Here is a 27,944-nt window from a genome sequence, read left to right as displayed (position 1 = left end):
ACACATCTTCTCCAGTAGAGGAAAAGCCTTTATTCGTCAGAGATGTTTAAGAGTTACATGTTTTATACTTTACTAATTTCCACCTTGGCAGTGGCCAATGTAAAATAGGCACTTAGTAAGTAGTTATTTAGGAGTATATTGTTACCTTTGCAGGAAGTAAGGACAAACCAGTGAGTAAATTATAGTGCTTCCTGTAGGATTCTGCCTTACTTAAAGTCTACATGCTGCAGATTAAGTTATGCCCCTATATCTCTGGCTTATTTACTTATTTATTTTATATATTCTAAAGACTCATTGCTTAAAAGTTGTCATTTCAGGGGGTGCCTGAGTGGCTCAGTTGGTTAAGTGTTTGACTCTTGATTTTGGCTTAGGTCATGATCATGGTTTTTGAGATTGAGCCCCATGTTGGGCTCTGTGCTGATAGCGCAGAACCTGCTTGGGATTCTCTCTCCCTCTTTAGTGTCCCCTCCCGCTTGTCTATGCTCTGTCTCTCTCTAAATAAACATTAAAAAAAAGTTGTCATTTTAGGACTTTTTTTTATGAATCAGTATGTGGTTTGCTAAAGTGATGATTTCATGTTTTCATAACATCCCAGAAGAGATATTTTATTGAAAAACAAAAATCATGGGCTGCCTGGCTGGCTTAGTAAGTAGAGCATGTGACCCTTGAACTTGAACTTGGGATTGTGAGTTCAAGTCCCATGTTGGGCCTAGAGTTTACTTAAAAAAANCAAATTACAATGCTGGAAGTCCAGTTATTCAGATAGAATAAAAATTACTTTTACAGTCACCTTCTTATCTCAATGATTGAAAGTAGGGTTTCTAATAAAGATTGAGAGAGGCCTTTTCTAAGATATAATCTTAATTTTTTGCTAGGAGTTTATTACTCTATATTATATTTTCTAGATTATTTCATTCACCAAGTAAAAACCAGTCTCTACAATGCTGCCAGCTTATTTGGATTCCCATTCCAGCTGACCACAAAGCCCATGGTAACTTCTGCTTGTAATGGAACACGGAATGTGGCCCCTTCAGGAGAGGTCAGTGGGGAGAGGGTTTCGTTGGGGTTACTGATTTTTATACTTCATCATTAAAGTTAAAATTTAGAAATATTCCCTTTTTATGGGATGTCTGGCTGGCTCAGTCAGAGAGCACGCGACTCTTGATCTTGGGGTTGTGTGTTTGAGCCCCACGTTAGATATAGAGATTACTTAAATAAATACAACTTTGTTTAAAAAAAAGAAATATTCTCTTTTTAGGAATTAGTGAGTAGAATGACTTGTTTCCAGAAACATTGATTGCAGAAACATTCTTTTTTTTCCCCCAGAACCATTCTTTATTAACGTTGATATAAAGGCCAAGAATTTAAAGGTTAAGAAATAGTACAGTTAAAAAATATTTATAAAGAGCCCAACTACTAATACATCTGCTTTTCTTATTTAAGTACTGTATGTAAAGAACCTAGAATTGTTATTTTGTATATAATTTTTTGAGTCTTCACCAATTTAACCTTTGGTCTCACTAATGATATCTCTTCTGTGAACTAGCAAAATAATCACCATGAGAGTGATTGTTTTTAATATTAAAAACTTGTTTAAATTCTAAAATTTAGATACTACAGAGGTGGTTCTATTTGATTTTAAGGTATTTTCGAATTCTTCATCTTGTGAACTGACAGGTTCTGGATCCTGGAACAACATGCTGAAACTGGGTGAGGTGGTCAAAAATCTTTCTGCTTTCCTCTACCTCCTGTCTCTGTTTTCTGAGTTTTGAGAATATGAAAGGAAAACACTGATTTGGATTGGGATAAGAACATAGACACATTCTCTCTACCATTCTAAAGATTAAATAGCTTTCTTTTAGAATTGTCATTGAATTTACTGTTTGTGTTTTCTATTTGTATTATCAGTGTCCTTAGTTAGACTTAGTTCAAGGTTCATTCATAAGAAAAACAAATGAAAACATTTCCTGAGAGCTTACTCTGTGCCATGCATGCGTTATCAAGAATAACAAAATAACAAAACAATAATTAAAACTTTTCATAACAAAATATAAAACAAATAGCAAAATAATAAAACCCTGCCTTTGAGGAGCATCATCTGATTGGGGAGCAACTTTACGTTTCTGGTTCTCATACTTTTATGGATTAGGAATCTCCATATTACTGTTGGAGCCCAAGGTTGAATTGTAATTATTGTACATACTGTATAAAATTCTATCATGGGGAAAAATAGGAAGAATCCAGACTCCTGAGAATGGCTGTGATGTCTGTCATACAGGCATATAAAGTGAGAGGAAAAAAGCTTTTAGAAAAGTTGTGCGTTCATAGATCAAAAGTGGAAGAAATTGAGGAAACTATAAAAACCTTACAGTAGTGCTTCTCAAACTTTTTTAGTAAAGTATCTCCGGTAGAAGAGAAGAGCAGCGGGAAGTAAGTGCATATCCCTGAGTCTGAGAACCTAGTTCTAAAGCACCTGGAACAAAGATGATACTTTTTTGCAGTTTCATTTTAGAGGCACTGTACAAATAAATTTTATAATCTATTCATATTGTTTGAACATATAAATATTAAAAGTTATTTATTTTGGGGGCACCTCGGTGGCTCAGTCGGTTAAGCATCCTACTTCAGCTCAGGCCATAATCTCACTGTTTATGAGTTTGAGCCCCATATTGGGCTGTCTGCTGTCAACACAGCGTGGAACCTGCTTTGGATCCTCTGACCCCTCTCTCTGCCCTCCCCTGCTCATGGTCTCTCTCAAAAATAAAATAAACATAAAAAAAAAAAAAACTACTAAAGTTATTTATTATTAAGATGGACCTATGGAAGGACCAGTACATTTGTCTTGTGCCTGAGGTACCAACACTATGTTTCTGTGTATTTGTGTAGCCTCGTCAGAGAAACCCAGGTATTCCTAGCGCACCTCTCTTGTACAGTCTCTTATCTGAAACCCTTGAAGATGGGCTTGGGAATTTAGACTTTTTCGTATTTTAGGTATATGGTGTTTATCGAATATTGTTACAATCTCACTGGGATTGTACATTGGTTCAAATCAGATTTTGCAAACAAATGAAGTCAGGTCAGTTTAAGTTTTGCTGCTCCAGACTTAAGTGAAAAACTTTCAGTTTGAAATCTCTTAACATTTTGGAGTCCTCATGGTCTCCATACCTCTGTAGTAGCTCCAGCAGTGAATGTGGCTGATGAAAGTGTGGTTACCTGTTTTTGAGGTATAGTAACCATCTCAGTTCCAGTGAACTGAGTAACCTATAACAGGTTTTCATTTATTTTTTGTTTAAAATTTTTTTTAATGTTTTATTTATTTCTGAGAGAGAGAGAGAGAGAGACAGACAGACAGACAGCATGAGCAGGTGAGCATCAGAGAGAGAGGGAGACACAGAATCCAAAACAGGCCTCAAGCTCTGAGCTAGCTGTCAGCACAGAGCCCGACGTGGGGCTTGAACCCACGAACTGCGAAATCACGACCTGAGCTGAAGCAGAACGCTTTACCAACTGAGCCACCCAAGCGCCCTGCAGGTTTTCATTTAAAAATAACTTCTATTTTTTTAAAAAATATAATAACTTCTGTTTTCTGGGGAAGAAGAAATGATTTGAACAACTCACTCAATTTGATGAGATTACAGGGAGTTTGTAATCCCTCAGTTCCTCATGCTTCTTGATGGTCTGAGCAAGTGAAACTTGAAGAGCTCGCCAGTGAATTTTTCTGATCTCTTCGAGGTCCAAGACAAACTACGCACTATTGCTTTTCCTCCAACTTTTACAGCTTGTGCTGGATCTCTGTGCTATATAGTAATAGAATTTGAAAGAATAAGATATTTAGTTCTACAATGTAGTCTGCTCACAGATTTTCTAATGCAGACTCTTCACAGGTTTTTGGGTTTGGGTTTGGGTTTTTTTTTTTTTACTATTACAAATGCATTTTTAAAATAGGTAATAAATCTCCTAATGGAATAAGTGACTATCCAAAGATCAGAGTGACAGTAACCCGAGATCAGCCTCGCAGAGTCCTGCCTTCCTTTGGGTAAGTGTTAAATTCTGCCTTTCTGTAAATGGAAACTTAGCACTTATTAGGTGTTCACTCTTGCTAGGGAGTCTTACTTTTATTCTTTTATGTAATCTTGCTAAGAAGCACTCTGAGTTCAGCCATTTGCTAAATATCATACAGCTTTCTAGAGATTTGAACCAGGTGTGTGTTACTTTTTCTATAGCATGTCATATGCTTATAGCATCTGATTTTGAAAACCTTTTAAAAAAGATATGTTGCTCACTTCTAAAATTTATTATTTTTATTAAGTTTTTTATTTTAATTCTAGTATAGTTAATATACAGTGTTAATGTTAGTTTTAACATTAGAGTTAAAACCATAGAGTGAGTCAACATTTCTACACATTATTCAGTGCCCATCATAAGTGTACTCTGTAATCCCCATCACCTATTTTACCCATCCCCCCCACCTTCCCTGAACTTAATTTTTTCCCTGAACTTTATTTTTGAAGTATAATACACGTATAGAAAGTGCAGAAACCATGATGAGTTTTTGTACACTGAACATGTATTAGTTTTATAAAATGTTTTTATTAGTAATTTTCTTCTCCTTTCTGTGTTCTCACTTTGTAGAATTTCTATTGCTTGGATATTAGACCTTATTTTCCTCTGTATTGATCTGATTGATCTAATTTGTATGTATTCTTTTGTTCTGTAAAAAATCTTTTACTGATTTTTTTTTTATGTCATAGTTTTGAAGTTGTAAGAGTCCTCCCACTCCCTCCTCCCTATGGCTTTTTCTTGCTCTTCTTGTTCTTATCAAAAGAGGCAACAAAGGGGAGGCACCTGGCTGCTTTAGTGGAACGTGTGACTCTTGATCTTGGGGTTGTGGGTTCGAGCCCCACATTGGTCATAGAGATTACTTTAAAAAAAAAAGAGGCAAAAAAGGATATAGTATCTTATCTCTCTGAAGCTGTTAATTTAAAATTTCTTCTCCTCCCTACTTTATTTCCTCTGAATTCTTTTCCTCATTTTGGTTTATTTTGGTCTTATCTTTCATATTTGAGGGTTTTTTTAATTGAACTATAATTAACATATTAATTTCAGGTGTATAACATGATTTAATATTTGCATATGTTGTGAAATGATCACTACAATAAGTTTAATTAATGTCCATCACCATACAGAGTTAAAATTTTTTTCTTGTGATGAGAACTTTTAAGATCTACTCTCTTAGTAACTTTTATTTATTTATTTATTTATTTTTAAAATAAGTGAAAGTCGGACGCTTAACCGACTAAGCCACCCAGGCGCCCCTCTTAGTAACTTTTAAATATACAACATGATATGATTAATTATAGCCACCATGCTATACATTATATCCTATGTTGTATTTATTTGATGACTGGAAGTGAGCACCTATGAGTTCAGATTTATTTGTTTGTTTTGATGATTTCACATATAAGTGAGATCTTATTTGTCTTTCTCCATCTGACTTATTTCACTTAACATCATACCCCCAAGGTCCATCTGTGTTTTTGCAAATGGCAAGGTTTCCTTCTTTTTTATGGTTGAATAACATTTCAGTGTGTGTTTTCTTTATCCATCCATGTCTTGGCTGTTATAAGTAATGCTTAGGTGAACATGGGAGTATAGATATCTTTTCATATTAGAGTCTTTGTTCAATTACCTGGTAACCCTTGGCTCTCCATTCATGTTTAGGAATGAGACACTAACTTGGGGCACTTGGGTGGCTCACTTGGTTAAGCGTCTGACTTTAGCTCAGGTCATGATCTCACAGTTCATGAATTCTAATCCTGCCTTGGGCTCTGTGCTGACAGCTCAGAGCTTGGAGCCTGCTTCGGATTCTGTGTCTCCCTCGCTCTCTGCCCCTCCCCCACTCATACTCTGTCCTATCTCTGTCTGTCTCAAAAATTAACATTGAAAAAAAAAAAAAAAGAATAGGATACTAACTTAAAAGCAGGCCCTTTGGAGTTGAATAAATAGCTGATTGTAGGACTAAAAGAGAAAGTACAAATATCATTTTGTTATTTCTCATTTAATTCCATTACAGTCAGAGAATATACTGTAGTATAATTTCACTTCTCTAAAGTTTGTTAACATTTCTTTTATGACATGAATATAGTCTACCTGGATGATGTTCAATGTGCACTTGAAAAGAATATGTATTCTGCTACTGTTAGGTGGAATGTTCTAGAATTGACAAGTTAGGTCAAGTTGACTGATGTTTTACAAGTCTTACCGATTTTCTGTCTACCTTTTTGCCGATTGATGAACAAGGAGTGTTGATATTTTCTACTATAATTATGGATTTGTCTATTTCTCCTATATATGTCAGTTTTTGCTTCATGCATTTTGTCTTTATGTATTTTAAAACTCTATAGAGGCGTCTGGGTGACTCATTCAGTTGATCATCTGACTCCTGATTTTGGCTCAGGTCATGATCTCATGGTTTGTGAGATCGATTCCTGTGTCAGGCTCTGCGCTGACAGTGCACAGCCTGCTTGGGATTCTTTCTCTCCCTCTCTCTCTGCCCTTCCCCCACTTGCACCAGTTGTTCTCATTTTGCCTCATTTGCTTCATCATGCTCTGTCACATATACCTAATGTTTTTTTCTGAAGCATTTGAGAGTAAGTCTAGGTAGGGCTCATGCTCCTTTAATTGTAAGTGCATGAGTGTGTTTATTTCTTAAGAGTGAGGACATTCACTTACATAATCACAGATTAACAAAATCAGAAAATTTAACATTGACACAATACTATTATATAATCTTATTAACAATTCCCCATTATAGAGATTATTTTTTTCTGGTCAAGGAATCCGTGCAGAATCATGTAATACATTTAATTTTTATGTCTTTTTGATCTCTTTTCATCTGGAACAGTTCCTTAGCTTTTCTTTGTCCTTGATGGCATGGATATTTTTAAAGAGTAGAAGGCATTTCTTTTGTAGGGTGTTCCTTAATTTTGTCTGATATTTATTCATTATCTGTTCAAGATTATGCAGTGGTTTTTTTTGTTTTGTTTTTTCTTTTTTTTTTTTTTGTAAAAATACTACATCAATTGCTTATCCTTTTTAAAATATCACATCAAGAGGGGTATGATACCAGTTTGACCCATTATTGAATACAGCAGGCAGTGCAGGCTCTGTCACCAGCAACAAGGACTGGGTGAGGGCTTCATGGCTTGCATTTCCTTAGCATTCATTAATTCAGCATTCAGTAGATATTTACTGAGTACCTTTTGGCTTCAGTGCTGTACTAAAAGATACAGTGGTGAAAGGATGTCATCTCTGTTTTCATGGGACCTAAAGTTCAGGGTGGGATGGAGACAGTAAACAGAGAGTCACACCAATCAGTAATGCCACTGGTGCAGGTGACTAAAGAGAGAGCATAGTGCCCGAGGAGGGTGTGTGCAATAACAGAGCTAAATCCAGAGTTGTGGTTGGACATGTGGGCATGAGGAAGGAGGCAGAGGCTTCCGTGTGGCAGGGCGTAATGCTGGGGTGCCCTCTGCTTTAGAGATAGATTTAACTGTTGTGAATGGTAGTTTTCTGGTTTGTCAGGAGCAGACTTAACCTAGGACAGACAGCTTAATCACAGAATAGTTGGGGAACTTAAATTCCAGCAATTTAAGCAGTTTGGTGGTAACTCTTTCTTTTCTTTTTTTCTGTCTCACAGTTTTACTTTGAACTCAGAAGTGTATAGTAGAAGACCAGGTGTCCGTCGCCACAGCAAAGGCACTTCAGAAAGTTCCTTAACCTGGAAGCCTCAAGAACAGGTTGTAACAGAGATGATTTCTGAAGAGGGTGGCAAGGGTCTGAGGCGTCCACACTGTACTGTGGAGGAGGTAAGCCCTTTTAGCCTGATCTCTTTTAAAAAATATTTTATGAATTTTTAGGGGAATAAATAGTATGTGTACTGAAGTATAAAATTCAAAAGGTACGAAAAAGATGTACAGTAACTGTAATTTTCCCCTTCTAGTGCGTGGCTCCACCACCGTGTCTGGTGCTAAACAAATAACCACTGATACTTGTGTGTATCCTTCTGGAGGTTTCTATACATATATAATTTAGTCAATTTTCAGATTTTTTTCACTAGGGGCAGAAAAAAGAATCATGCTAGAAAGAGAGGAGACTATTCCTTTTCCCCGTTTGAATTATTTTAACTTGTTTCTTTTATAAGGTGTAATAATTGTGGCTAAGTAAGAAAAGCAAATAGTGAACACATCTGCTTTTTCTTTCCCTTTTCAGGGCACTTAGCATGATGTCTTCATCAGCAGTCTTCTTTTTACTTCCCTCTTTAAATCTTTGCTTATTCTAGGAAAATTTAGAATTATTCCTGCATCTGGCATTTCTCAGGACCATCACCATGTACCAGGTAGTGCAATTTGCTGGATGGTTTTCTGAGCCACTTAGTTCATTTCATCAAAGAATTATTTATTTGAGGTCCAGGTGTTGTGCTAGTTGTCAGCAATTCAATTCAAATTCAATTCAATTCATTTCAAAAATTGAATAAAATGTAGCCCCCATCCTCTCAGAGCTTGTGCCTAACTAGGTGAATCAACAGAGGCAAGCAGAGGGAGGAAACAACTGAGGTAGGCTTCAGTACCTCTTAGATGAGAAATCAGAGATGAGACTGAGGAAATATATGAGGTTCACATAGGATATATTCTAGAAATATTAGAATGTAGTATTAGCAAGGACATATTCATTGGTTAAGTGTAATAGAAGGCTAAAGAGAGGAGCCTGAGTGTCAGATTTCAGTCTTGGTCACGGACCAGGATACCCTGTGTGTGTAGGGGGAAGATGATGACTTCATCTTTCGACCTTGTTTAAAGTGCCTGTGAACCCGCAAGAAGACCTGAGCATAGGCTCTTGGATGTAGGTGATGGGAGTTATAAGAAGAAGGCAGGGTTAAGACACATTCCTGTGTCTTCTGTGTTTTGGTGTTCAATAAATCAAGGGAGAGATGACTCAGGGAGAGAATGTAGCGTGAGAAGAGGTGATGGGCAGACCACCAGCATTTGAGGGCAGGCAGAAGAAGAAATAATTGGCAGTGGAGACTAAGAAGATAGAAGAAATCTGGAGTGTGTAGTCTAGGAAGGCAAGGTGAGGTCAGCAGGGTGAGATGTCGGAGAGAGAGGTCGAATACCATGAGGGCCGAAGAAGTGTCTGCTGGGTCTGGCCATGGAAGTCATTGGTGACTTTAGTGAGACCAGATTCACTTGGAAGCTGAATGTTCTGAATATGCAGGTGGATGAGTTCTGTTGAGTTTTTGGTGGTTGACAAAAACTGCTGTCAAAAACCTAGATGCCATCCAAGACGAGCAGATAACGTAAATGAGTGCAGTGGGCTAGGGTGAATGGCCCATCTAAGGAGAGTAGTCCTACATGGCTCCAGATTGTTGACTCCATTTTCTTTTTTTGAAAGAGGTCAGATTTTTGGATTTTTCTTTTCAAATGTATAAAGTTGGTAATTCAAAGAAATTTAAAATGTGCTGGCAAATAAAACACCTTTGTGGACTGCAGTTGACCTCTTAGTTTCTGTTTATGATTTAATGATAGGTTTCATGTTTCAATACTTAACTAATATGCTTTCTTTTACTTAGGGTGTTCAGAAAGAGGAAAGAGAGAAATACCGACGGTTATTGGAGCAACTTAAAGAAAGTGGTCATGGACACTCTGTTCCTTCTGTAACTTCAAATTATCACAGGTAAAAATGAGCTAACAAAATCAGTGCTTTGCTAGACCTCTTTTTCCTTATTTTTGGAGAGGGGATTGGTGAGAAGGGCTTTGTTAAAAAAAGAGGTTAGCTTTGAGAGAACTAGCCTTGTTATTTGCCTGAACGTTGTATCTAGTAATGAGACATACAGAGGGCAGTGGTTTTACAAAATGGAATTTTCTGTCAGCTTTAGAATCTTTTGTTCACATGAACTCTTGAAACGCTGATATAGAAAAGTAGAAATACAGGTTGAAGTCAGGTTCTTATGGAGCAGAGAGTTTTTTCAACCTCTCCAGCACACACATTTCCCACACTCTCTTGTCTTTCTCTCCCCCTCCTTCCCCTTTTTGGCCCAGTTCTCCCAGCTTCTCTGGACACACACACAGTCCTGGTGGCATGTTAGTGAATGCATTTTTGCACAATTGGAAGTCCTTCACTTCAGACACAAGATTAAAATCATCCCAGGTCATAGAAAGTTTGCCTTATAAGACTTCTTATTTGGTAATTACATTTACTCTAATGCTTTGGGCACATAGATGGCAATGGCAGAAAGAGCTGATGTCTGGCCTGATGTTAGCTTGTAAAAAAGGGACAAAAAATATACAAGCTCAGGATTGAGGCACATGTGATAATTCTAACAAGTGTGTGAGAATACACGGCGGGGGTGGGGAGGATCCTGGAAATTACGTAACGGCAAGTTGAAGGTAAAAAAGTCACAAGAATGTCTAGCTTGTTGAATGTACAAATAGCAAAAGATTATTTATCTAGGAATTTTAACTTTTGATGTGAACTTTTTTTTTATTCTCTTAGGCAGAACGTTAATATTTTTTCTGTTTCGATCAGCCACTGTTGGAAGCAGCGGTATGCTTCCTGAGCTTCTGCTTTTGTGGTGTCAGCAAAATCCTCAAACTATTGTACTGTTCACAGTGCTGCTTTTATTGTATTGTTTTAGGGTCCATTTCATTATATCATTTGAAAGTTTTCATCTTTTAACCCGAGTTTTTATTACACTGAGATTTTTTAGTCAGGGTGGTGCTGGGGATTGAGAACATCCAATTTTACAGAGAAACTGGAGGTTAGGTAACTTGGCTGAGATATTAGAAACAGGATTACACTCTTTGTATCCGAGTCCCAGATGTTACTATGTTGCATCCTCTCATAATTTTGATGTTTCAGGGTAATCAATAACTCCTGTTTTGAGAAGCTTGTCAGTCAGAAGTAGTGAATATTTCCTTTTGTATCTGACCTTCTTCACTTTTTGTGTTTCTAAGCTCTCAAAGAAGTCACATGGACACATTAAAGACCAAAGGCTGGGGGGAAGAGCAAAGTCACGGAGTTAAAACAACACAGTTTGTTCCAAAACAATGTGAGTTCCCAGATTTGGCTCTAACTCCATGTATTGATGGTAGTTCATGTGCATACGAAATTGAGAAATGATGTGCTAGTGAAAGACGGCGTACCAAACTCTTAAAACATTGTCTGACCCCAGGGCATTGACCTGGGCTTATCCTGTACAAGTACTTTAGTAAAAAAGCTATTTCAAGATGAAGTAGATTTATAAAATACCTCTTGATTGTTATTCCTAGCTTATACATAGCAATTATTTTGTGAGCCTAGAGTTAGTTTCTTAATGTTTATTTTGTCAATTTCTTAATTTCTCCGCTACCTGTTCACTAATGGTACTAAATGATAAGTGAATGTCTTGATAACTTTGGAAACTGCATAAGTTGAAATTTTAGCTGTATGATTGGTCAATAAAGGAAACATTCAATCTTTGTTTGTCATCTTCACAGATAGAGTTGTTGAAACAAGGGGACCTCTATGCTCAGTGAGAAGTGAGAAGAGGTACATGGTTCAGTTCATTCTAAGTTTTGTTTTGATAGATTATTTTCTTTATAAGCTATTTTTATGAATAACTATGTCTAAAGACTTACGAACTCTCTTCAGCTCTGGTAGCTGGTCAGCATATATGGGTACATGGGTAGCTGTTGTGACTAATGCCCACCCTAGTTTGGAGGGTGCTCTCCTCTCCTGGGCTTTAGGGATTGGGAGATGCAGGTACCACTTGGATAGGGGTGTGATTGTGGTGGGCATCTTTAGGCATTAGCACCTCTAGTAGAACAAGAGTGAAAGAAGTTCTGTGTACCCTTAGTATTTTGGATGATAATTCCTTGATAGCAGAGTTTGGGGTAGACTATGGGCCACTGTCCAAATCTGGTCCATCTACCTAATTTTTTAAAGTAAAGTTTTATGGGAACACATTCATGCTAATTTACATGTTGTCTGGCTGCTTTTAAGCTATGATAGAAGTTGAGAAAATGTGACAAAAATTGTAAGACTTGGGGTACCTGGCTGGCTCAGTTGGTAGAGCATGTGACTCTGGATCTTGGAGTCCTCAGAGTCGTGAGTTTGAGCCCCACGGTGGACATAGAGATGGCTTAAAAAAAACCCACAAGACTTGCAAAGCCTAAAATATTTACTATCTGATCCTTTTTCAGAAAAACTTTGCTGACTCTTGGTTTAGAGGACTATATAAACTCAAGGCAGCTTTTATTTACAAATTATTAAGTCTTTTTTCTAGAACTAGTGTCACATGTATAGGTTAAAATTACCCAGTCTAGGGGCACTTGGGTGGCTCAGTTGGTTAAGTATCTGACTCTTGATTTCGGCTCAGGTCATGATCTCATGGTTTGTGGGTTTGAGCCTGGTGTTGGGCTCTGTGCTGACAGCATGGAGCTTGCTTGAGATTCTCTCCCTCTGCCCCTTCCCTACTTACATCCTCTCTCTCTCTCTCTCTAAAAAAAAGTAAATATTAAAAAAAAAAATACCCAGTCTATACTCTCCTAATTTTTTTCCTCAGGTGTTGTTCAAAGGGGAAAATTTCTGATACAGAGAGGACGATTGGACTCAGACTTGAAAATGAAGGTGTAAGTGGCAACCTTCATTAAATTAAATTTTACATCATTTTACTCTTTCACCTGACTTATGTTAAAGTTTTGGTGCTTATGACAAATAAGAAAGATGAAAACTATTACTTTGATTTCTGAATTCTGTTGTTTTCTTTGAAAAAGCAGCCGGCACTGAAGATATACAACTTCTGGCTTTCTTCTGAATTCCTGGGGATTTACCTCTGGGTGGTAGCCACCTTGTTTTGTGAGAGAGACCAGCTTGCCTCCATCCCAACCCTTATCTGTGTCGCCTGGCTTCTCGGAGAATTTTTAAAAACCATATGTCTCTAGGTTCCAGATTTTCTTTTCAGAGTCAAGATCTCAGATTTACTTGAAAATATTAACAATCTTATGCTTAATTGGATTTAACATTTTTCTATGTAAGTATTGGAACAAAAAGTGTTCCAGCTGTGTCCATAGCAACACCACCATTTTAAACAATAGTATAGAGTGTTTTGCTCGACATTCTGTATCCAAAAGAAATACATTACTAAATTAAATGCAAACTTGAAGTTTTAGATTATTTCGTATTTTAGATACATAGATATGCCAGAGTTTAGGACACTGCTTTATGTGAAGTTTCAGTTTGATCAAGTTTTTCTTCTCCCATTAGACCTTTTTGTAAGAATTAGTCTGAAGGCTAAATCATTCTTAAGCTCTAGGTCTCAGAACATCCCCATTCCCAGTAATTTGGAGCTAAGCCTTTTGTATTGAGTTAGCATTTATCACCTGTGGAACACAAGCTGAAAGGAGAGAGGAACTCAGCCTGAGAGAAGAAAGAGAGGGAGCATATTTGGAACCTGCCTAAAAACTACCTCCTGCTGGGGCGCCTGGGTGGCTCAGTCGGTTAAATGTCCGACTTCGGCTCAGGTCATGATCTTGTGGTCCGTGAGTTTGAGGCCCTCATGGGGCTCCGTGTGGACAGCTCCGACCCTGGAGCCTGTTTTGGATTCTCTGTTTCCATCTCTTTCTGCCCCTCCCCGGCTTATACTCTGTCTCTCAAAAATAAATAAACATTAAAAAAAAACAGAACAACAACCAAAAAAACCAAGTACCTCCTGCTTCTATCCAATGTGAAGTAGAGAACCTGAAGGCTCTGCTGCCCGCGACCATGGGAGGGGTCCGCGGCCGTGGGAGGGGCCCATGACCGTGGGGAGAGGCCAGCAGCTGCTAGTGTCCTGGTAACAGTATACCTGGCAGTTAGCCAGAGGGAGGCATGCTCAGGCCAGTGAGGTCCTGGTCCGAAGATCTGTTTATGACCCAATTCCTTAATTTTAAAAGTTCTACTAGATGACTTAAATTCAGTATTAAACTTTACATAGGGTCACAATATGGAAAGATATTGTCAGAGTGTCTGGAATGTTGGCAGAGTTCTATCTGTCCAGCCAAGTGGTGCTTCCATAGGTGTTAATTTTACAAAAAGTAAGTGGTACATAAATGTACATTTTTCTATAGTGAGTAAGCACTTTTTTTAAAAGATGAAATAGAACACGTTTACTTATTATAAGGATTGTAATGTTTTTGTCTGAGTGATGGGATTACGGGTCATATTTTTTGCTTTTTTTAAACATTTCAAAAATGCTTATAACCGTCTTATTTTTCCACTGGCCTAAGAGAACTAAAAATACTTTCCTTGCTGTCTCCAGGGAAAGTGAGGAGTGTTCTGTTTCATGGTTTGTAATTGAGGTGTCCTGTGAACCTTAGGTCTTGAATATTTTTTTGTTGCATCTTTCGGAGACAGATAGGCAACATCTCCTTTACTTATGTGAGAGATTTGCTACTTCTTTCTTCTTTCAGGATAATGGCACTGGTTTATGTTTCGTGTGTTATATATGTTTATATGTGTAAATATCAAACATGTCAATAGAATATAGAAACTTTTTTGATCAGAGGAGGGGACACCAGATGGAACCTGACCTATCCGAAGAGGTGTCAGCCCGACTCCGCCTGGGCAGTGGGAGCAATGGCTTACTCAGGAGGAAAATGTCCATACTTGAGACAAAAGAAAAACATTGCTCAGGCAAAGAGAGGGATAAAAGGATGGATGATCTTCTTGAACTTACAGAGGTATTATTTCTTGTATTGATCAGAATAAGAGGCGTGTTTTTAAATAGCCTCAGTTATTCAAGACTTGAACAAATGTTTTGTTTTGAGGCGTTTCTCCAGGGTAGGGATGAGTGTATGAAACAAATCAGGCCTAAGGGCTGTACAGTCACTGGCTATGTTGATCTTTAGTAATCTGTGAAGGTGGGGCCTAAAGGATCAGATTAATGTTCAGCAAATGTGAGTAGACATATTTGCCACATATCTCAGAATATAATGGGTTCTTTGTAGACTTTTTTCCTAACCTGCAAATATTTTGGGTTAATAGGATGGGTTTAGCATTAGAAATAAGTTCATTGTATTTTTTAAAAGCGATTATTGAAACACCAAGGAAATGAAAATAGTTATAAATTCTCATTTTAAAGGTGAGCCCACATTGTGGCTTGTTTTCCAATGTTGTGTTGGTGGGTGGTGGTGAGTCCTAAGCAGTGAGTACCTGTTGAGCACTTACATGCAAGTGGAGAGATCAATAAAATAGACCAACTGTGTGCAGTGGGAGAAGCAGAGTTTAAAGTACTTGAATGAAAATAATTTCTGTTGGGTTTATAGATTCAGTCTCAGTAGCTTGAATGTGCATTTATGTGCATAATTCTTCAGAATAAAGAAGTCACCTATGCAATGAGGACTCAGTTGCTGCACCACTGCCTTGTTTTCCAGTTTCTCTCTGTTTGCTTATTCCCTTCGTTTCCAAACTGTATAGTATCATCTCTTATGGATCCTAGTTTTATTACTTTGATATTTTTAAGTAAAAGTAAATAAATAAGGAAAGTGTGAAAATATGTTAAGAGTATTGTGAGAGGAGCAAAGATTAGAAAATTGGACACCCCTGGGTTCCAAGCTGGGCTCTTCTTAATAACTGACTGTGAACGTGTAACCTAAATTCTCTGAGCTTTACCTCTTCTGTAAAGTGGTGATAATACTTTCCCCACAAGCAGGGACTAATGATGTGCTTTAAGCATCTGGTATCATGTTTGGCTCATAGTGCTCAGTAAATGGCAGTGGGATATAATGGAAACTATAAGTATTATTACCAAATTATTGTTTCCAGAAGCTTGTAATTGAACATTTTTTATAACCATTAGTAAGACTACCTTGTATTACAGAGATGAAAAAAAAGTTTTTTTTAGTCTCAGACTTTTGAAATCTGACTGTTGGTTCTATTTAAAATACAACCTCTGGACTTTCTAATTCAGGACATGGAAAAGGAGATCAGTAATGCCCTAGGTCATGGCCCACAGGATGAGATCCTAAGTAGCGCTTTCAAGTTGCGAATCACTCGAGGAGATATACAGACCTTGAAGAACTATCACTGGCTCAATGATGAAGTAAGTTGTCTCGTCCCCACCCATGCACCCCATTCTATTATTATGCCGAACCATTACTGTCCACAACCAAAGTAATTTCTACCCAAGTGTAATAAAGCAGCTTTTAGTTTCATTTAAAACAGAAACATTTCATGGGGCACCAGGGTGGCTTAGTTGGTTGAGTGTCGACTTCAATTCCAGTCATGATCTCACAGTTTGTGGGTTCAGTCACCACCTTGGCTCTGTGCTGACAGTTTGTAGCCTGGAGCCTGCTTCAGATTCTGTGTCTCCCTCTCTCTCTGCCCCTTTCCCCTGCTTGTGTGCTGTCTCTTTCTCTCTCAAAAATAAATAAACATTAAAACAAAACAAAACAGGGGTGCCTGCTTATGATCTCACAGTTCATGAGTTCAAGCCCCACATCAGTCTCTACGCTGAAAACGCACAGCCTGCTTGGAATCCTCTCTCTCTCTCTCGCTCTCTCTCGCTCTCTCTCTCTCTCTGTCCCTTCCCTCCTCAAAATAAATAAATTTAAAAAAGTCCACAGAAACCTTTCAGACCTTAAAATGACAGTCAATTCTGAGTGTTTGCTGCCTTTTATTAGCAATGTTTCCCTCTTCTGCATTGGTGCTTTGTTTAATCCACCACTCATTTACTAGTAGTCTTCAGTACATTTTCTAAAACTGATTTATTTGTTTTTAAGTAAGCTGTATGCCCAATGTGGTGCTGGAAGTCACAACCCCGAGATCAAGAGTTACACTCTTTATGGGTNTATATGGAAACCAACTTGACAACTATTTGTAAAAAAAAAAAAAAAAAATCACACTCTTTACTAACTGAGCCAGCCCGGTGCCCGTTCAGTGACATTTTGATAAACCATGGGTGTAGCTGATGAGTTGAAGGAAGCAGCAAGTGATACTTCATTTTAGATGAATTCTTCTAAGAGCCATTTTATTTTTTCAATAATAAAGAGATTGATCACTGTACACAAATAGATATGTAAAATGTCTTTTTTCTTTGTGTGATGACTGCAAAAATGTGCCTAATTGTCGTCTTGTATCCTTACATATTTAGCTAAAATTAGCTCTTCTTGCACATTTTCTAGCTGTCCTTTCCCTGACTCTCCAAAGTTCCTGCGTTTTCCCCCTTTGCCTTCCTTCTCTCTTCCCCGATGACTAATGATCTATAAACACATTCTTGTAAAACTAGAAGTTTTGTTATATATTATAAATGTTGTATATTTACTATAGAATATTTGGAAAATCAGGAAAAGTAAAAGAAGAATATCATTCCAAAGTGCCACCACTCAAAAATAAAATATTAATGTTTGGGTATATTTTCTTCCTGTTATATTTTTACATACAGTAAAATCTATAAATAGTAAAATTCAATTCTGTTTCATATTTCTGCATAGTTTATTGTGTGTGATATAGTTACAGACACCTTTTCATTATTGCCGACTTCCTCCTTGAGTTCCTTCCCTTGGCTCTCTTACATGCTTCGAAAGTACAGTTTTTACTCCTTCTTAATTCCTCCCCTTTTGCACTGATTATCATCTTTTATTTTCTCTTTTCTGCTGTAAACAGCCCTTTCATTCCCATCTCTAGTACCTTCCTTTCTTGGAGTTTCTTACCTTCTAATTTATCCTAATTCAGTTAGGTAGAAGTTTTGTTTGGGTAATGTACTTGCTGTGTCTTGATGTTTACTCCCTTGTCATTACAGGTCATTAATTTTTACATGAATCTTCTGGTGGAAAGAAACAAAAAACAAGGGTATCCAGCACTTCATGCGTTCAGTACTTTTTTCTATCCCAAATTAAAGTCAGGTGGTTACCAAGCAGTGAAAAGATGGACCAAAGGGGTTAATCTCTTTGAACAGGAACTTATTCTGGTGCCTATTCATCGGAAGGTACATTGGAGCCTGGTGGTAAGTTGAGAGGGCTGTTTTCTCTTTCCCCTTTTTTTCTTTTCTTATAAATGTTTAAATATTGGGGTGCCTGGGTAGCTTAGTCGGTTAAGTGTCCCACTCTTGATTTGGACTCAGGTCATGATCTCATGGTTCATGAGATAGAGCACCACGTCAGGCTCTCTGCTGATAGTGTGGAGCCTGCTTGGGATTCTCTCTCTCCTGTCTCTCCCCTCCCCACCCCCAACTATCTCTCTCGAAATAAACTTTAAAACAAAAAATAAATAAATAATAAATGCTTATTTATTTATGTTTGAGAGAGAAAATCCCAAGATTCTCTAACGTGGGGCTTGAACCCACAAACCGTGAGATTTTGACCTGAGCTAAAACCGAGCGTCAGACTCTTAACTGATTGAGCCACCCAGGCACCTCTATAACAGCTATTTTCTTTTCTTTTTTTTTTTTTTACAAATAGTTTATTGTCAAATTAGTTTCCGCATAACACCCAGTGCTCATCCCCACAAGTGCCCTCCTCCATGCCCATCCCCCCTCTCCCCCACATCCATCTCAGCATTCAGGAGTCTCTCATGGTTTGCCTCTCTCCCTTTCCCCCACCATTTCCCCCCTTCTTTTCCCCCTTGTTCCTCAGTTAAGTTCCTCCTAATCCTCCTATACGTGCAAACATATGATATTTGTCCTTCTCTGCCTGACTTATTTTGCTCAGCATAACCCCCTCAAGGTCCATCCATGTTGCTACACATGGCCAGATTGCATTCTTTCTCATTGCCATGTAGTATTCCATGGTATAGATAAACCACATCTTCTTGATCCATTCGTCTGTTGATGGACACTTAGGTTCTTTCCATGTTTTAGCTATTGTTGAGAGTGCTATAACAGCTATTTTCTTGAATAATGAAGTGTACCCTTTTCTGTCCAGGTAAAGTCCAGTAGTACATATAAAGGCATACTCTGTAGAGTCCCTTTTGGTTCTTGAGTTAAACAGCTTGAAAAGCTAGGTGGCATACAGGAAAACAGGACAGAGTTTTAGGACACATGTGCCCTTTATTTGATTTTTTTTAGTTTTGTTTACAAGGTGGTACAGATTTATTATAGAAAAGTACAGGTATAAAGAAAAAAGCAAAGAAAAGCAAATCTCATCACTTTGAGAAGACCACAAATGTTTTGGTAGGTTTCTAGGCTTTTCTCCAGAAATTGAAATATATAACTTTATAGAAATGAAGCTCATATCATCTGTGATATTTTATTAAAAATGTGTCTTAGAAATTCATTTGATATGTATATTGACTTTTTAAAAGATGTTTTATTTTTAGAAATAAAATTCTGTTGTGGTTAAGATGTTTCTGGATGTTGTAATTTTCCATTATAGGTGATAGACCTGCGAAAAAGGTGTCTCAAATATCTGGATTCTATGGGACAAAAGGGGCACAGGATCTGTGAGATTCTCCTGTAAGTAAAGGCTGGAACCTTCACTGTTGGGTCATTATGCTCTTTTTAGGTGTTCTGTCTTCTGTCTAATCCTAGGAGCCTCTGTTGTTGGTAGTCTAATGTTAAGTGAAGGTTGTCTCTTCAGTTGTTCAGAAGTTGACTTAAATTCATCTTCTTGTCAACAAAGAACCCATCTGATCTTAACTGAGAAGTTTTATTCAGTAGCTTCATTAGAAACAAGTTTATCATGTGTTATAAAATATATCTTATTAGAATCCTGTGATTTGAATTAGGTTTCTTTGGGATTGATACATTATTCTGAATGTTCTAAAGAACTGTTAGCTAGGGAGTCTTTGTTATTATTATAATTTTTTATTTTAGAGAGAGCACAAGTGAGGGAGAGGGGCAGAGGGAGAAACAGAATCTTAAGCAGGCTTGATGTTCAGCATGGACCCCAATGGGGGCTCAATCCCACAACCCCAGGATGGTGACCTGAGCCACAATCAAGAGTCGGACACTCAGCTGACTGAGCCACCCAGGCGCCCCTAGCTTGAGAGTCTTATTCCTCTAATTCTTAAGCCCAGTCGCGTCCCTGTGCTTTCCATGATGGTTGGGTTCATCTCAGAACCAAGAGGTAACTTTTAAATTACAGCATATGGATATGGTTTACTGTAGGCAACTGTTTCAAACAGTAGTTGCTAGAAACCTGCCTTTAAAGCATAGCCTCTCATTGGCTGTGTAAAGTGGTGACACGATTTTTACAGTGAGGAAGTAGCTCAGTAAGAGCAGTCTATTTTGACCCCCTCTGTTCACTAGAAGCAAATGGGGATTCTTGTTTTTAATTTTAGTAAAGATACTTGGGTAATTTTTATAAGGATACTTAAGTAAGGAGCCTCTTAAATGAATGACAAGAAAATTTGTTATTAACAACAGTTCAGTTCTCTCTTTTTCAATGTTGTTTTAGTGTAAAAAATCCTTTTTAGTTATAGGTATTGATTTTGAATAGAAAGTTTAAAGAGAAGAGAAAAAAGATTTAAAAAATCAGAAGATACTTCAAATTGTTTATAAAGCAGTTATTTCCTTCTAGTCTTCTGTGTAGGATGTATATAAAGTGTGCTTACATACATGTGCACATACATATACATATGATCACATACATAGAAATGCTCTCACTGAAATCATACAGCAAAGTAAGCTGCTTACAACAAATGAGAAAAAAAATCATCCTTCTTTTACACTCACTCTTCTTCTTTCTCCCTCCTTCTCTTCCCTCCTGTGGGTATATCTGAGCCCTCTCCCTTTTCTGATGCTCCTCATTCAGCTTTCCTCAACTATTTTTTGCATTATTAGCTCCCCTGCTCAGAGAAAAATTTAATTTAATTTCTCCATGACAAGAGAAAATCGTGCTAAGGAATAAGACTTTTTGTTTCATTGGCTTTAGGGGACCACAGACCATTGAAATGTCTAGGATTTTTGCCTTCCAAGAACCAGTTTCCACCCCTTGGGGCTGGCATTGCTCCCACTGAGAGCGCATGCCCTCGCAAGGCCCAGGCTGGGTTACCTTACATGTAGGTTAGGAGGAGAACCCTAGTGCCTGGGTTGAATTTGATGACCCTTGGGTGATCTGGATATAAATAAATCACTTTTTTTTGGTAAACAGGTTTTTTTTTTTTTTAATGTTTGTTTATTTCGAGAGAGAGAGCGGGCACATGCTTGCAAGCAGGGGGAGGACCAGAGAAGGAGAGAAAGAATCCCAAGCAGGCTCTGCCCCATTATTGCAGTGCTTGATGTGGGGCTTAAACCTCCGAACCACAAGATCATGACCTGAGTTGAGATCAAGAGTTGGATATTTAACCAGCTATGCCACCCAGGTGCCCCTTAAATCACTCTTGATACTTAAAGTATATATCTCTTAGGAACAAGGAAGTTCCCTTACATAATCATAATGTCATCACACTTAAGAAAATTAGCAATCAGTCACATGTAACATACGGCTCATCTTCTGGTTTCTTCAGGTATGCTTTATAGATTTTTTCCAAATCCAGGAAGCCAGTCAGGGTTCATACATGGACTTAATGTCTTTTTAGTCTACTTTAAAATAGTCGTCCTTTTCTTGTTTTTCATGTTAATGGCTTTTTTTTTTTTTTTTTTGGTTTTTCTTTTTGTTTTGAGTCTAGGCCAGTTGTCTTGTTTTGTATCTGTTTGTTTATAATCGAAGTGTAGTTGACACACAATGTTACATCAGTTTTCCAGCTTAGTGATTTGATGTCTCTATAGCTATGCTGTGCTCACCACAAGTGTAGGTACCTTCTGTTTTATATCTTTTCATTTAGCTTCCAGCATAGTTAACATACAGTGTTTTATTAGTTTCATGTGTGCAATAGTCACCCTAGTGATTCAACAATTACAGAGTGTTACTCGTGCACATCAGTATACGTGTACTCTTAATCCAGTTCACCTGCTTCACCTATGCCCTCATTTTGTGTGTATTGTTAAGTGAGAAAAAGCAAGTTGTATAATGCAGTCCTTTTAAAAACAGGATAAAATGTATGTTTTTTACATTGTGTGTTAGGAGTGGAGAGCCAGAAGAATACGCAGCAAACTATTAATAGTAATTACTTCTGGAGGTCTTTGGCATATGAATTTTACAGGTTTTAATTTTTGAAAGTATGTATAGTTTTTATAAGCAGGAAAAACTTCAATTTAAAAACCAGAAGCAATCACATTTTTAAAAAAGCTAACGGGGATGGATTTGAGAATTGCATATCTGTTAACATCCTTTGTGATGTCCTTGGTAATCATAATGGTAAGTCTCCACAGGGATTCATCAATATATTCTTTCTTTGCTGTTTTTTAGTCAGTATTTACAGGATGAAAGTAAGACCAAAAGAAATATTGATCTAAATCTGTTAGAGTGGACCCACTACAGCTTGAAGCCACATGTAAGTAATGATCATCTGCATCTGAAATGCTTTGTTGCATTTACTGACAGAGCCCATTCTGTAGACTTGGCTTCCTCCCTCCCCTTACTCACTCATACCCTTAGGCGTGCAGTCTGCTGAAGTGTACTTCAGTACTCTTAAGAATTAAGTACTAAATCTTTATAGAAAGGCAAGATTTAACCAAGATGTCTGCTTCTTAGCCTTTATTTATTGTTTAAATTGTAAATGTTAACTGCATGCTAGCATGTTTTTCAGAAAAGCAAATAGGTTTAAGTCAGCTACTTTTCTTGGTTGGTGCTAATGAAAGTGTAAAGTTCTTGTTACTTATCGGAGAATTTTGTTTATTTAGATCTTAAGGGTCCCATGCCACAGGTCCTCAAAAGAATCAAGTACGCTGTGTGTGAATATGCCTTGTATTATACTTGCCAGATTTGAATCTCATTCAGGGTTTGAGAATGCCTACATTTTGAGGCCTAATGGCTTCTTTTAAAAGTGAGCCACATGAATTCAATTTTAGCTCTCACCTGTGTATAATGGCTCACCTGTCCCACAGGATTTTCCTTTCTAAGCTGAATGATTAGAAGGTTGAGCTTTGAAATTTCCTGAGGAGAGCACAGACTTAAGGGGGGGTCTGTTAGGATGAATGCCGTGTTCGGGCGTGGGGAACGTAATAAAAAAAACACGTTTTCTTCCTTTGTGTTGGAGTCCATAGTTGTCTTCACTCGGTGAGCTGCTGTGCTCGGGAGAAAAGCACGAGCTACCTACCATATGTATGGGTGTTGCGCACCTTCAGTCTTTTCTTTTTTCACAGTAATCATCTGTGTATCTTTGAAGAAAAATTGAGCTCTTGTCATCTAGAATGTTTTCCAGTTGGGATTTCAGAATCTGTCTTATTCTTATTGTCTTGTGCTCCACATGTAAGGGTCTGGCCAAGATCAGGCAGCAGAGGCCTCGGGAATGTGTGAATCTACCTCACGTAGATTGGTTTATGATGCCTTTAGCACTATGTGGAGGAAGCTATGCTCTTAGGACAAAATTGAGCCACCAGAGCAAGATCCTGATTAGTTAGAGCCTGTCAAGAAGCTTTTTTCTTTCTCCTGCTTGTAGCTGTGTGGGTCGAAAGTTGTCATCTTATTTTCCTGGCTAGTGAAGAGAAGTTACACCCTGCAGTCTTCAAGTAGGTTTGTGGTATTGTAAGCGTGTTTCTGATTGTGTCACATTTAGCCCTTTTCAAAAGTTATAAAGTGCTTCTGAAACCATTCTGACTAGAATTCCTGTTCCTAGTGGTAACCTTTCTTTCACTTTGGTTTTTTTTTTTTAATTTTTTTAATTTCTGAGAGACAGAGACACAGCGTGAGCAGGGAAGGGTCAGAGAGAGAGGGAGACACAGGATCTGAAACAAGCGCCAGGCTCCGAGCTGTTAGCACAGAGCCCGACGCGGGGCTCGAACCCATGAACCGTGAGATGACCTGAGCCAAATCGGACGCTTATCCGATTGAGCCACCCAGGCGCCCCCAGTTTGGTTTCTTAATATGAGCGCTGAGAGAAGGAATTCTCACTTCGCTCTTTTTTTTCCAAAAAAAGTATTTTCTGTGGGGGTCACAGACTTACTCCATGTCATGGTTAGGGTTTTTATACGACATAAAGACTATTTGTGTAGTACCTTTAACATAGCCCTTTGTAATATTTTTATCCACAGTACTATAAGAAGTCAAAGGAGTTTGTGTGTGATGAAATTTTATGTCTTTTTCTCCTCTCTTTTTTTTTTTTGTAATTTTAGGAGATTCCTCAACAGCTAAATGGGAGTGATTGTGGAATGTTTACTTGTAAATATGCAGATTATATCTCTAGGGACAAACCTATCACATTTACTCAGGTGAGTGAAGATCCCTCCTCACCCACTTACTTGTTACTAAAGATAAACTTAGAGCATGTTACCAGTGCCTGGTACACAGTAAGGTCTTAATGGTAACTGTGCCACTATTATTATCGCTGTAACCCTTGGCCATGGCCCTGCTCTTGCTGGTATCAGGGTTTGTCACTGCCACTGCTCTTACATTTAGTCTTTGGTGACCAGTGAGACAATTTGCTTATGTCAAACCTCTAGCGTTCACTAGCTCCTGAGTATTACTGATTTCTAGCCAGAGGAGGAGGCACGTAAGAATGCGTAACAGCCAGGGGACATGAGGCCTCGTGAGCACTAACGCCACAGGTGGAAGCTGTAACCACAAATGCTGCCTTTCCCTTCTGTGCTGGTTATTTGAGGTTCTCCACGACTGTGTTTGGGTGGGGATTAGAGTGTGTTGGGAACTCTTGAGAATTTATTTGTAATAGTGAATTCTCAACCTTTCTGTAACTGAAGACAAACCCCCTTTAAAATACATTTTTCCCAAACAGACCTCATTTTGATAAATATTGTCTACCAAACTGTACTTATTGAATAGGACTAATAACCCCATTCCATGCTTTTAGGGCTCCCATGCAGAATTAAGACAGTTCTAGTCTAAAATAAAGGCACTTCTTATTAGTTTTAGTAGTTTTACTAAGAATAAATGTGTAATATTTTACTACATGTTTTGAGCAATTTAAAATAACTTCTGCTTCCATGTGTTAAGATGTTTTAGTGGACCCCCCCCGTAGGAAATCATTAGTATGTAATAAAGTGGTATATTCATCTTATTATAATTAGACGTCAGGAGTACCTCAGGGTGTGAACTTGTGATCTCACCAAAAAAGAGGACTGTAGGTGAATTACAGGTGATTTTTGGATTTGTGTGCTGCTGCTTTGAAAATGGGCTCCTGGAGTGATTATCTTAAAGCAGAATACTATATTAAGCAAAGCATTTTATTCTTTGATGCTTCTTTTTTTTTTTTTAAGGTTTTTTTTTTTATTTATTTCTAGAGAGAGAGAGAGCGTGAGCAGGGGAGGGTCAGAGAGAGAGGGAGTCACAGACTGAAACAGGCTCCAGGCTCTGAGCTGGCAGTCAGCACAGAGCCCGACGCGGGGCTCGAACCCACGAACCGCGAGATCATGACCTAAGCGAAAGTCGGACGCTTAACCAACTAAGCCACCCAGGCGCCCCAATTCTTTGATGCTTCTAAATACAAGGAGTGATTTGCTCTCTGAACATGCTGACCTGAGGTCTGAAGGGCAGAAGTTGCCATTTGAACAGAATTGGGTACAACATTTGGTAGAACAGAAAGAAATTTTTGAATGTTTTTTTCCATTATTTAAATAGAGTTCATGTTTTTTCTCAAAACAGAAGTTCATTTTATTTTTTTAATTTTTTTTTTAAAGGTTTTTATTTATTTCTAGAGAGAGAGAGAGAGACAGCGTGAGCAGGGGAGGGTCAGAGAGAGAGGGAGTCACAGACTGAAACAGGCTCCAGGCTCTGAGCTGGCAGTCAGCACAGAGCCCGACTCGGGGCTCGAACCCACGAACCGCGAGATCGTGACCTAAGCGAAAGTCGGACGCTTAACCGACTAAGCCACCCAGGCGCCCCAAGAAGTTCATTTTAGAATGTTCTGAAAATGCATGTAATTAGAAAAGTTTGATATTATGCCACCACTTGGGTGTTTCCATTTTGGTACATGTTTTTGCGTTACGAGGTAGTGGTTGGAGTCTTATGTTCTGATTTTCCTTAACATGTTCAAATGCTTATGATACATGCAATATCTTAGCAACATTATAACCTCCATTTTCATGGCTTTGTAGTCTGAGCCAGGACACGAGAGTCAAGGCTGTAGAAAGGACGTGTGTTATTTACCTGATGACACTTGCAGGTTGTTGACGCTGTGCCCGGTAATGTGTGACATGCGTGTCGTTTGTGGGTCCTCTGCAGCACCAGATGCCTCTCTTCCGGAAGAAGATGGTGTGGGAAATCCTTCATCAGCAGTTGCTGTGAGAATGCCCCGCCCAGTCCCACTAGCTGCTGGTGGTTCTTTGATGGAGGACGGATGTTTCCATATACCTCATGCATCGTGGGTTCAACAGTGCCCGCACCGCCCCTGCTGGCTCACAGGTACTGGGCTGTAGGCCGCGTACGCAGGCCTCTCCCTGCACCCTGGTCCCGACTTGGTGCGTGGAGGTCCTGCCTGCCACCCTGTGTGTGAGCCTGTGCCTGCTCAGAGCCCTGGACTATACAACCCACACAAGAACAAATGCTAATTAATATTTTTTTTAAAGATTTTTTTTTCCCTATGAATGTGGGAAATGCAGGATTTATTCTATGATTTGTTTTTTGTGTGTTTGTTCACGTGTGTTCATTCGCTCACTCATTTGCAAACCTAATGGGCAGTGGCTGTTTGCTGCTGCTCCACTGTTAACTCTGAATTACCTGTTTCAACTATTTATTTTTGAAAGGAATGTTTTCTCAAGCTCCACTCCCAGCTGAAGATCAGGAGGGGAATCAGTGGGGGGAGGAAGGAAGTGTTAATGAACTTCTCTAAGGCTGGCGCAGAAACTGCCAACTTGAAGCCGGAGATCTTGTTCTTGAGGCTTGAACGTGCCGGAGGAGCGCCTGGTGTAGGGCTCTCATTGCGTTTCAGAGAAGTCTGACACGATGGCATTGGCCTGGGGGCTTGGAAAAGTGGAACTGTGGCCCCGGAACTCTGGCTATCCTAGGCGTCTTCAGAAGCAGAATCGGCTCCTGGTCATCCTAAAGAGACTGCTCTTCCTGGAAATGAGCTGACTTGGCTACTCTTAAAACTGGATTTGAAGTAACTATAAACCCAAAATCTTCCTTTTCATCCCAGATCTGGTTGAGTATAAACCTCAGAATTGTAAGGGCTGGCCTGGGCTGTTTATTTCAAGAGATACTATTCAACGTAAAGGCTATTTTTCCTCAAAGTTTTTTTTCCTATATATAAAGCCGAAATTAAGTTTTGTACTCATTAGGATTTACATCCCCCCCATTCCACCCCCACGGAAATTTGGAAGAAAATTTAGTACTTGGCTGTGAGGCTGCCAGTTATACAATAATCTATTTTGCATATGAAAGTTTGTATTTAACTTTTTTGTTCATTAAAAACTTTACAGTGGTTATGCATTTTTAATTTCAGAAAGTTTAGAGCTGGTCAGAACATATTTTGCAAGATCTAGTGCCTAGTGTTGCTTTTCCGATGTAATAAAGGTTGTCTGGCAGAACCTGAAAAGTATATGCTGAGATGATTTCTAACCCTTTCCTTACTGAAACCTCCCAGACTTGCCCTGGTGCACAAAAGCAAGGGCTAAAACCAGGAAAGTTGGCCACGTGTTCGCTGCGACTCCGCGTGCCTGCCATCAGGAGGGCGTGGCCGCGGGCGGCAGAGGCGGGGCCGGGTAGCCGCTGTCTCTTGAGATGCGTGGAAGGCTTGGCGTAGGGTCTGGGCCCGCACTGAACGTGGCGTGCCTGCTTGTCAGGCACACGAGCGGCTGTGTGCTTGATGGTGACGAAGAGTGAGCTGCTCGTGCCGGTGTCCCGCAAGCGTAGGCTGCACAGAGTCCTTTCCTGAGGCTGTGGGGGCCCTACCAGTGAGTCTTGGGATCAGGCGGCTGGCACAGCCAAAAAGCCGGAGAT

At 38.8% G+C, this 27,944-nt stretch overlaps 1 protein-coding gene across 3 annotated transcripts in view; it reads left to right on the top strand.

Moving 5' to 3' along the window:
- SENP2 (SUMO specific peptidase 2) overlaps positions 1-27,540 on the top strand; it is a 34,465-nt gene extending 6,925 nt beyond the window's left edge. For 2 of the 3 annotated variants that reach the window (XM_077754434.1, XM_077754436.1), the window contains exons 3-17: positions 906-1,039; positions 1,644-1,710; positions 3,946-4,036; positions 7,700-7,868; positions 9,629-9,732; positions 11,013-11,107; positions 11,535-11,586; positions 12,602-12,668; positions 14,580-14,756; positions 15,986-16,117; positions 17,816-18,019; positions 19,386-19,465; positions 22,302-22,386; positions 24,167-24,262; positions 26,229-27,540. In XM_077754434.1, coding sequence (XP_077610560.1) covers positions 906-1,039; positions 1,644-1,710; positions 3,946-4,036; positions 7,700-7,868; positions 9,629-9,732; positions 11,013-11,107; positions 11,535-11,586; positions 12,602-12,668; positions 14,580-14,756; positions 15,986-16,117; positions 17,816-18,019; positions 19,386-19,465; positions 22,302-22,386; positions 24,167-24,262; positions 26,229-26,291 — 1,616 coding nt within the window. In that variant the 3' untranslated portion in view covers positions 26,292-27,540. The remainder of the gene's footprint in view (positions 1-905; positions 1,040-1,643; positions 1,711-3,945; positions 4,037-7,699; positions 7,869-9,628; positions 9,733-11,012; positions 11,108-11,534; positions 11,587-12,601; positions 12,669-14,579; positions 14,757-15,985; positions 16,118-17,815; positions 18,020-19,385; positions 19,466-22,301; positions 22,387-24,166; positions 24,263-26,228) is intronic. The other variant, XM_077754435.1, reaches the window with a different exon arrangement.
- Positions 27,541-27,944: the final 404 nt, after the last annotated feature.

This window comes from Crocuta crocuta, unplaced genomic scaffold (assembly GCF_008692635.1).
Source record: "Crocuta crocuta isolate KB4526 unplaced genomic scaffold, BGI_CrCroc_1.0 scaffold70, whole genome shotgun sequence".
NCBI lineage: Eukaryota > Metazoa > Chordata > Mammalia > Carnivora > Hyaenidae > Crocuta > Crocuta crocuta.
Note: the sequence above shows the minus strand (reverse complement) of the source record. Positions and strands in the feature narration are given on the sequence as shown.